Genomic DNA, 10,444 nt, shown 5'->3' with positions numbered 1-10,444 from the left:
CACAGGCCTACTAATGATAGGCAGGTGTGCCACGCATGAAACATTGGTGAAATGTACGAGAAGTTCATTCATCCTTCAGAAATGTTGTCTATCGTGGACTGTTTAGACAGCACGTGACACCTCAAAACAAAATGAAGGTTGTTCATCCAGAAAAAAAAAAAGTTGTCTTTTGTGGACTATTAGCCCTGTTGGGTGCGCTTCTCGATGAGCACCTGTGCTCTGCGGAGAAGCGACGCTCGCGGAAACGAGTTTCGTTGGTGTGGCTTCTCCGCAGTGCACCGGTGCTTGGTAAGAAGCGCACTTCACGGGGCCGCGAGAACAAAAGGTATAAATCCCGTGAAAATGCTCTTCGAATTAAGCGGCTTATAACTCCATGAAAAACATAGGACAACCAAAATTTATATTTGTTGGCTTTGCCGGAAGTATGAAATATTTGAGTTTGAATTATCGCGAGCCAACTGTAGAGTGTGTTTGGCTTACAGTTATCATTGATGATGATGATTAGGGGTTAAGTGGAATTATCATCAATGGCTGGTTCAGATTCGGTAAAATGGTGCCTCGAACTAGAGGAACGTTGGGTAGGGAGGGTCGATGACATTTCGGAGCTCGGGAAAGCCATGAGGTCGCTCTGGGGAGCCCCGATTTGAGGGAGTATTGGCACTTCAATGCCCAACTGTTTCATGTTTGTCATCATTTTTGTTGTCTAGTGTCAAGCGGGTGCAATAGACCCTTTCCAAAATTCAGTCTGGCCACTTCCACAACTATCATCATCATTATCAACAGGTATATCATCTGTACATGCTAATGGCGGCCTTTCGATGGCCGACAAAGGAAGAATTTGAAGCCGGGCACCGATGCGGAGCCCAAACATTCCAGACGTCAATTCGCCATGTTGTCATTTGGTACCACAGTGACCAGACTTGTAAGCTTCTGTGTGCTACGCATTCGAGGGTGTCGCGTAAATCCTCGGAATCCTCGGCTCCGGCACGTTCCGGACATCTTGCGACAATAAAATGTCGCAAATTTTATCGAGAGCTTTACTCCACAAAGCGCCTCACACAGAGTGATGGTTTCTTGACACTATCGGAACTGAAACAAATGGAAAAATAACCGCACGGTGTAGAACACCCTAACTTTTGGAATTCTGCCGTTGACGAATAGATACTACATTTTAGCCGCCATTAGCGTACAAAAGTTTAGACTGATATTTGAGCCACTAGATGGCGCCAAATTTGTGAGTCTATTGGCGATAGTTACAATTGAAAAATGGGACTTCCCGCACTTTGGATGCGGTGTCGAAAAGCTCGGGTGGCACCGTCTTGCCGCGTTGCGGGCAGTTTTAGTGTTTCTAGAGTCCGAAAACATGTTTCCTGCAATTTCCGACAAAGTTATGTATAATCAATTATCGTTATTCATTAATGATTATTTGTTTATTAAGGAGAGACCCTGGCCTTTTCTTGTCATTTCTCTTCCAGTTTACATCAAACTTTCAAATCGACTATATTTGTTCACGCTAAGCACGAACATACGCTTATTGTTTTCCTATCTGTATAACCTCATTACAACCGAGTTTGGTCGGTCTTCCTATCAATGCCAGTGAGCTAACTTCCTTTATTACAGATTCTGTTGTAACATACATTAGGATATAATGATCTCTGTTGGGAGTTTGTAACTAGTAGTTGACCATTCCATTATAGCGGACGGTTCGACAGTAGTCATTACTTACAACATTGCGCGGCTTTTGTTCGGTACTGGCAGCATTCATTTTTGGGAACTGCTGTCATCGCGACCGGCGTCGAACCGGCAATTCTCTAATATTGATTCTCGTTTCGTCGGTCTCGCTGCCTAGAACAGACTCCAGTCATAATCCACTTCAAAGCCTGTAGAAAAAAGTATCTGTGTTCCGCATACTCCTTTTACTGCAGACCAAAATCTCCATCACCCTCCAGGTGTGTTATAAGGAGTTTATACTACCCAATGCTTTTACCATAGCTCTAGAGCCCTGCATATCTGCGGATTACCTACGGATCATCCGCGGATATCCGCAATAAACTGGCAGATACGGATAAAAATGAATCAAATTTGGTGGATTCCGAATCGGATACGGATGCCAGGGGCTGTGGATGCGGGTCGGATGCAGATATCCGCGGCTCAGGATCAACATTTTTGCCCAGGCGGCTCATAAACATGTGCGACCACCCAGTGTAGAGTGAATAAGTGAGACCGCTTTAAAACTTCCTGTCTCGCCAAACATGCTATTCCTAGAAAACGTAAAGAATGCAAGAGCATCAGTCGTCCCAGGAAGGCGTGTTTTTGTTTGGCAGGGAAAGAACGGAAAACGTTCATAGGGCAAAGAAAACCCGAAACGTACAAGCCACAGGAAAGTAGAAGAAGCCTGCAAGTAAATTGAGGAAACTGAATTCGATCCTCTGGAATGGTGGAACTTGTGCCAGCACGAGTTCCCGCACCTTCTTCTTGTAGCGCTGTTCGTGCATGCCACCCCAGCTTCAAGTGCGCCTACGGAGAGAGACTTCTCGTTAGACTGTGTTAATTTAAAAGAGGTGAACCAGTCTGAATCCGTCCACGTTGACGATGTTGTTTCTAACAGCAACCTCGACAAATGAAACATTGCGTGTGTGTGTTTTCTTATTTTCGACAGTTGGCACAGGGTTGTTTTTAAATGTATGGTTCTAGGCATGCAGTTGAGGGTTTGCGTTTAAAACTGAAACGGATAGGAGGTGTTGCCATTATTGAAAATTGTGATATTTCCCCAGTGGTGTACTTGTGCCTTACCACATATACACGAGTACCTTGCTGCAGGAAATGAGCACCTCTCCTCTCCCACTTTTTTATTGTCTGACCAAAATAAAATTACACAATGTTATTAGGCTGTGATTTGTACATTTTCATCTTTATAAAATAGGTGTCTGCTTGAAGGTCTTACAAAGCAAAAAGGACAATAAATATTAAAATTTTCTTCCTTTTGAGCGAATCTTTTGGACAGAGTGTCAGTGTCACGGACTCCCAAGACGATCTCATAACTGCGATCATCTTTCCAGCGATGCGAAGGGTCTCTGGAAGGACTATTGCTTATTTTATAAATACCATAAAACAGAATACGATAAAACGACTTTCACCGTATTCTGACACAAAGAGCTTGTTGTATAGAGGTAAGCAAACGGCTTATGAGATACCATCCAGATGCTTTTTTAATTTTTATTCACGATTGATTTCATGATGTAAAATTATTGTGCGGATTGAGTGGGATGCAGTTCCAAATTTTGCGGATGCTGTCCGGATGAAGTTACAATCTCTACGGATGTGGATACAATTATTTAGGAACATTGCGGATGCGGTTTGAATGTGGATATGAAGTCTGGATGCGGATGATCAAATGGTTATGTGCACAGGGCTCTACGTACCTCCCTCGCAAACTATTGGAGAGTACAACGAGATCATTCTTATAATTTTAGCATCATTCTAAGAAAAAGTTTTCACAAGTTGAATGTTTTTTTGCTAATAATTTGAAATAAAACATTAAAGTCTTTGCCATTTAAAAAAAATTAAAATTGTAGTCAACATTTTTTTTAGAAATATTAGTCTCGTCGCACTTCGATTTTTATAAGATATCCAGCCATGACAAAAGTATTCAGATCCAAATTCTAGTAGATCAAAGATATATGGGCAGAACTTTCTGTTGTGATGAAAAAATTCTGAGAAAACAAGAAAGGCCTAAACATGTAACCTTAAATCGACGTTACTACATGGATGTGCACTTTTTGAGTGTAGTAATCAGAAAATATGCCATTTGTATAATTTAAAGATAAGGAAAAAAATGTTTGAAAAATAACTTTTTTTTGTCATTTTCAGTTGCCAAGACCAGGGTCTCCCCTGGCTAAATTTCATCTAGCATACTTAGCGAATGTGCATCCCGCTAAGCTATGCGGCCATGTGGCAGTTTTTTGTGCCGCTCCTTTGTGACACTACGCTCATCTCGTGAGAGTGAGCCCTGGTATAACACATCCCGTGTTCAAAGGATGCGGCCCGAGTTGGGATGCGCTACGACCGCTGTCCATAAGCTGAGATTTACACAGATAATCTCATTGGAATCAAAGTTATTTCAGCTCAAAAAGCACCATACTATTGGATATCGGCATGCCCCAGCTTAAAGGGATGTTGAACCGAAATCTGGATTCCACAAAACACGGCGGCAAATGTGTGCAACGGGATGCTACAAACACCAAAACATCACTCATGCAGCGATATCTCGAACGGATGACCATATTTTTTTAAAAAAAGGAGGCGCATTTGACATATATGTTGACGTCTTGTTTCTCCGAGAAGAGTCGAGAAGGAGAGGGAACGGCCTCACGTCTTCTCCGCCTCGCCGCCTTGAGGGGGCGAAGCGAGGAGAGGAGGAAACGAGATATCTTGACGTCACGCGCCTCGTCGGCCTAGTTCAATCTCGACTTTTGTAGCGTGAGCTACACTGGCCGAGGTTGAGGAGTTTCGTGTGGCTCGCATAATGAGCCGTGCTCCGCAAGCGCGAGGAGCAGTGACGTCACACGGCGCACAGCTGGCGTGCCGGAGCCACCGCCGCCGCGGGTGCCTCGCCGGTCATCGCATTCCAGAGGAGTGATGTCATAGCTGCGGCAGACGCACTGGCGCCGCCGCTTGCCCAGCTGTGTGCCTCCGTTGCACAGTAGCCAAGTCTGATGCTGCACCGGAGCTGCTTGATAGCACCTCTCATTTTGTGTGCATAAGCTCATGCTACGTATATCCTGGCACAGCCAAGCTAAGCCACCGCAATTACTTTTTTTTCAAAGATATGGCCGTCCATTCGAGATATCGTCTTACGAGTTGTGTTGTAGGGATTGTAGTGTCCTGCCTACAGCTCCTGCATTGTTTTATGAAATCCAAATTTCGGTTCACCGCCCTTTAAAAGGTGAACATTAATCTAGATCATCCAAGGTCTTCGGCATGCAACCAAAACCTTGGGTGCAAGGTGCTTGCACCAAAGGCCTGGGGAATCCTGAGAAGGCCGGGGAATGATGGTCTGGCAAAGCTGGGTGCAAAGATTGCTCTGGCTGCATTTGGGTTCATTCGGGTTTTGCATGACCTCTATGCGAACGTTTTTCATTTGAGTGCTAGTAACATTGGGACAGCATAATCTTCAGTGAGTGACAGTTATTGTAGCAGGGAATGCGTTGCAAGTGATGGCATTGGGTGAAACATGTTGTGTGCAGCGGGGATGGAACGCTGACTGCCTTCAATGTGCGCAAGAAGGCCATGGAGCTGCAGTCAGAGCTGTTCGACGACGACTTCTTATCTCTCGCCATACTCAAGGTGCGTGTGGAGTTTGGCGAGTGGCGCTGCTACAGACCCCGAGCCTGTGCGGGCTAAGTCTCACCCACGCCCGGCCGTGCGTGGTATACTTGTGCCCAGGGAGAAGGGCATCCTGGTGGCTTTTAACCTGTTGCAGACATATCTCATTCCCATTTCTAATCCAGACAGACAATTCCTAGCACTGAAAATTGAATGATGCCGGTGGCACTCCATACAATAGCAGGAGAGAAGGGAAACCTGCACATCATGCCTTCTGCCTATGAAGGCGTCGGCAGCAGTTTTCATTTCAGTGGTTTGTGCTGTTAGTTTTCGCACCATTTTATTTTTTTTTACAATAAACACTCGTCTTAAAATAGTCGCTCAAGATTGGTCAGCACACAAGCGTTCTCAAAAATGAAAATAGTTTCGTCCTTTTCTTTTTACGTTTTTTTATTTATTTATTTTTTGGTCAAGGTGATTAGTTTTTTTGTTTGTATTACGTCAGTTTGCTATGCAGCACAGAGATAAAGGTAAAAGTGCATTCCCATATTGAGGGCTAACTCAAGTTGTTTGTTTTGATTTTGCTAGGGATACATTTGATCTTTCAACAGATTCAGGCTAAGTTAATTTGAGGGCCAATCCTTTCTGAGAGGACACCAAGGATGCGGCGCCTTGCCATCTTCCCTCGCATTTCGGCCGCCTCGGAAGAGCGAAGCAAAGGGGCAGACGTCTGCGGTCCCGATGAGAACAGGTTGCTGGCGATGCTCTAATGGACACAAAAGAAAGAGTGAAACGTCACTTGCAAAGTCTGTACTCAGTCTTTTCCGGATTTATTTTACGGGGGAGCACGGGCATCGCTCTTAGCCAGAATTTCATGTTTTCGACCTTTCTTTTTTTTTCGAATCGAAGGTGTTATTTTACGCAGATTCGGCATTTTATGCCCTGAAGTTGCTCGAGTGCTTGTCAAGTTTATTGTTTTTACTCAATGAATGACGCCAGTGTTTTTCACTACGTACAAAATAAGCAGGAAAACCTTACAAGAAATGTTTTCTTGCTTGTTTGTGTACAGTAAAGCGTTGCAATTGATGTGGGCCCATTGGGACCACCCATGGGACCACTGACATCCATTTCTGTGCCCCGCCATTCTGAAGGGGCTGCAATGCATGGGACCTTTTCCTTTAGATTATTATATAAGCTCTACACTGATCTGCCCCTCTCAGTCTCGTTTCTCCCCGGACCACCGACGTCGAAGCTCACAAGTAGCTGCACCTTGTCTCCCGTCTTACCCCCCTATTGTGACCCCTTCCCTTTGCCAGAGGGGCCGCAAGGTGGTGGTGGGAGCGGGCGACGGGAGCCTCAACCTCTTCAACTGGGGCCAGTGGGGCAACATGAGCGACCGGTTCCGGGGCAAGGGGGGCCAGGCCGTGGAGTGCCTCGCCCCCATCTCCGAGAGCATTCTCTGCACGGGCTCGGCAGACGGGAACATCCGGTGGGTACCCCTCTGCCTCTGAGCAGTGTCGAAGTCGCAAGTTGTTTCCCCGTCTGGTTGCCATACGGTGCCACCAGTCCGGCGTCTTCTAGTGGCCAGACAGGAAAGTGCCTTCTGCACAAGCTTAGTTGACGAAACGTCGGGATGGTCCCCGTGACCATTCCTTTGTCTCGATTGTTGTCAACGCTGGGAATGCAAGTATGTGCAGGTATGTTGGGGCGAGGGGCGAGAGTATACTTCCATAGACCTGTTCGACAGCAGGCTGTACTCACACCATACTTTTAACCAAAAGGTTTCCAGGCGCTAAAGGTCTGCCTCCAGCATGCCGTCCAAGGAGAGGTCAATGAACATCTCAGTGAACGATGCCACCGCATTGGAAGGTGTTTGTTACTTGTTTCTGTCGAGACGCCTCCGCCATCTTTCCTTTAGTGGCAAGCAATCTGTTCTGTAATTCTACTACGGTGCCTGCCACTCCGACTACTGTGTTTCACATCTTATTCCGTCGCATCGAGAGCGATCCCAAAGTGGCAACAAATGACCTCGCAAAAGCCGGAGTGTCGTACTGTCGGATGTCACGATCCTGGCAGAGGGTGTAATAGTTCGGTAAAAAAAAAAAAAAAAAGCATGAAGGAACACGAGTGTTGCTGCAGTCAGGGCCTCCCAACTCCTGGCTGCCGAAGCTTCCGTACAGTGTCGGGCTGATGACAGACCTGCAGATGTCTCGTCTGCCATGTCCACTGCCGCGACACTACCAGGGTCATGGCCGGCGACATGACACTTCCGGGATGTCATCAAGTGGAGATCAAGGAAACATTTTTTTAGGAGGCGACACGCGCACCAGACGTAGACATGTTCAAGGCACCATAGGTTCGACCAAATGGTGCGACCGTTTGTTTTCATTATTGATGCTATATTGCCTTCTCATTTTGCACGTTTATGTCTTTGCTGCAAAACACTCGATTGTCCTCGCCAGACAAGACCCGTGCTATGGGCATTTCTCACGAGTTGAAACGTCCAAGTTGTTGCGCATCAAGCGGTGTGTGTGAACTAGCCGATTGTGCGAAACTCTTATTTCACGATACCGATGCTCATAAAACAAAGAAACTCATTGCGTGAACAGTGCAAAGAGGTGAAACTGATACAAGGGTGCGACTTATAGTCCAGAAATTATGGTAGGTTTTCAAACACCAATGTATAAAACTACCCCTCTCCTTATATCCCAACAGCACTCTAAATACACAACCGTTACAGACTTCAACATCATGGTGTTGCGCAACGTCAGGCGCATTGGGAAAACATGTGGTCGGATAATGTTACGTCACGTGACAGTGCTTTCACATTGCACGACATCCATCGTGCCATGGTGTCACCAGACAACACGTTGTAGTGCGACGCTAGCCACCCAACCTGTGGTGCGAGGTCAGGCGAGGTGACATTACAATGTCAGTGTCACTCGAGATCATGGTGTCACGTGTCGCATCATAAACCAAGAGCTGGCACTATAAACGCTATGCATTCGAAGCGTTTCCTCCGGAATAATATTGAGTATCGAGTATGGACCAAATGCAAACGGCGGAGCATGTGGCGTGCGATACATGCCGCATTACCTAGAGGCAACTAGGAAGTGATAAAACTACAAAGGGGGCTGTGAGGGTGCATGTCTACTCCCACGTCCTTGTTGCCCCCCTCTCCAGTCTGCAAAGTTGTCAATTCCTAGTTGCCTCTAGGTTGCACGTCATGTATCGAAGGCCACCGTTCGCATTTCATTTGTACCCAACGGTACATTTTGGAACACTACCATTGTTAGGCTGCACTGCAGCAATGGATGGATGGACGTTAATGGCTATACCCTTTGTAACAAGCGGTAGCTTGCGCCACCTAGCCTAAATCTAAAAAGACAAACGTACAATTCCTCCCGCCCTTTTAAGACCAATTTTTCTCCCCCAACTATCACCAGGCAGTGTGGGATATCACCAGGATGACCTCCGGGGATTCGGGCAAAAAAACCCCTAAAAACGTCACCCCCTGCCTTTACTCCCCGGCGAGGGGGTCGCCAATTTTCCTCTGGTCAAATGTTGTCGGCATTACCCCAGCACCGGACCCACTGGGGGACAGGGTTGAGACTTTTGGACCGGAGCCACGTGGGAGGGAGTCCCAGTTCGCCTCTGTCCCGCCTGTCCCCAGCTCTGCTAGTCAGTTGTTCATCATTAAATTTTCCCTAGATAATTACCACCAACCTTCTAATTGCCTCTTTGTGACTGCGATCCTTTCTTCTTCCATCCTTCCATCGTCTCCAGCAAAACTCAGGGCCCTGGCCAAATCCGTTACCCCTTCAGAGAGGGCAGGGTGAAGCCCCGTGCACTTCAGTACCAAGTGTCTCGCTCCCATCTAATGCAGGGTTGCCAGCATCCTGCCCAACCGCTACCTGGGGGTCATTGGCTCGCACCAGAAGTTCCCCGTGGAGAGCCTGTCCGTGTCGCAGGACGGCGACCTGCTGGCCAGCTGCTCCCACGACCAGGCCGTCAAGTTCTGGAACGTGGCGGGGGTGCGGGACACCCGCGTCGACCCGGGCTCCAAGGGCAAGGAGGGAGACCGGTCGAAGAGCGTGGCGGGGGGGCCGTCCAAAAAAGGCAACTTCTTCGCGGGACTCGCAGAGTAGCGTGCGCGAGCCACGCTGCAACGTCGAGGAGAGGATGATCCAGCCCACATTTCGGATACGACGAGGCGACAGTGCCGTATTTTCTTCGTCGTCCACCAGATATCAGATTGCGGCAGATTGGCAACGCCTCTCTATACGGAGAAATGACGCCGCCGTTCGACGATTGCCGCGTGCTGTCTTGAAACGATTCGGGCAGTGCTACTAGCAACGCAAAAGAGCGAAAAGTAAATAGAAAAGAGTGTGCCGGGGAAGGAAGAATGGCTTTGCTTTCAGAGCGCAGTGGATGCCAAAGGTAGTCACCGATCGAGCAATGCCAAAAGTGCAGTGTCTTCTAGCGCATTTTTCGTGGCTCGCCGACTCGAATGCGGAAAGCATACCATGCCGGTGCTCTCTTTGTCCGTGTTTGCCCGTCTCGTTCCGGCAAACACAAACTCTTCTCCAGTTGGCAAGGGCGCCGGTTACAACTGAAAGCCGACGCAGCACTTGCGTCCAATATCTGCCGTAGGCTTGTCCTCGGTAGGAGACGTAGCCGATACGGCACTGCGCCCCCGTCGCCTAGGAAGTTTTGATCCACCCTTCTAGGTATATGTCCGAGGCGTCTCCCGAAGCGTGTTGTTTTTGTGTTCCAACGGTTCATAAATTAAGACTGTTTTTCATACCCGTCTGGTGTCATTATTTGTGCAATAGCTTACCGCAGAGCTTCTCAAGTGCCACGGAGTCTCGAGAAACGCCCCTCCTTCCAGGTCTCTACGTTCGTACAATGAAGTAGCATGCAAGCGCTCGCACCTTGTGGAGGGTTAACGCATGGGCCAGGGAGGGTTCGGCACATACTTATGCGTCGATGGGTGGCTTGGATGTCCTAAAATAACCATTCAACTGGAAAAACACCATATAAAGGCGAGGAGGAAATGTGAGAGCTTATCATATCATCTCTGGGAGATGGCTCGTGGTAGCGCTTGCCTTTGCAGCAC

At 47.6% G+C, this 10,444-nt stretch overlaps 1 protein-coding gene across 1 annotated transcript; it reads left to right on the top strand.

Moving 5' to 3' along the window:
- Positions 1-5,252: 5,252 nt before the first annotated feature.
- On the top strand, positions 5,253-10,131 carry LOC120841871 (WD repeat-containing protein 55). Its single transcript, XM_040212866.3, has 3 exons — positions 5,253-5,346; positions 6,642-6,814; positions 9,212-10,131. Exons 1-3 carry the CDS (start codon positions 5,290-5,292, stop codon positions 9,471-9,473), a joined length of 492 nt encoding a protein of 163 aa, XP_040068800.3. The 5' UTR covers positions 5,253-5,289; the 3' UTR covers positions 9,474-10,131.
- Positions 10,132-10,444: the final 313 nt, after the last annotated feature.

This window comes from Ixodes scapularis, unplaced genomic scaffold (assembly GCF_016920785.2).
Source record: "Ixodes scapularis isolate PalLabHiFi unplaced genomic scaffold, ASM1692078v2 PGA_scaffold13__105_contigs__length_92229423, whole genome shotgun sequence".
Classification (NCBI taxonomy): Eukaryota; Metazoa; Arthropoda; class Arachnida; order Ixodida; family Ixodidae; genus Ixodes; species Ixodes scapularis.
This window is presented reverse-complemented; position numbering and strand designations above follow the sequence as displayed.

Coding starts and splice junctions, on each gene's coding strand:
- LOC120841871 (XM_040212866.3), top strand. CDS start 5,290: ATGGAGCTGCAGTCAGAGCTGTTCGACGACGACTTCTTATCTCTCGCC. Junction 5,347..6,641: donor TATCTCTCGCCATACTCAAG/GTGCGTGTGGAG, acceptor TCCCTTTGCCAG/AGGGGCCGCAAGGTGGTGGT. Junction 6,815..9,211: donor TCGGCAGACGGGAACATCCG/GTGGGTACCCCT, acceptor CATCTAATGCAG/GGTTGCCAGCATCCTGCCCA.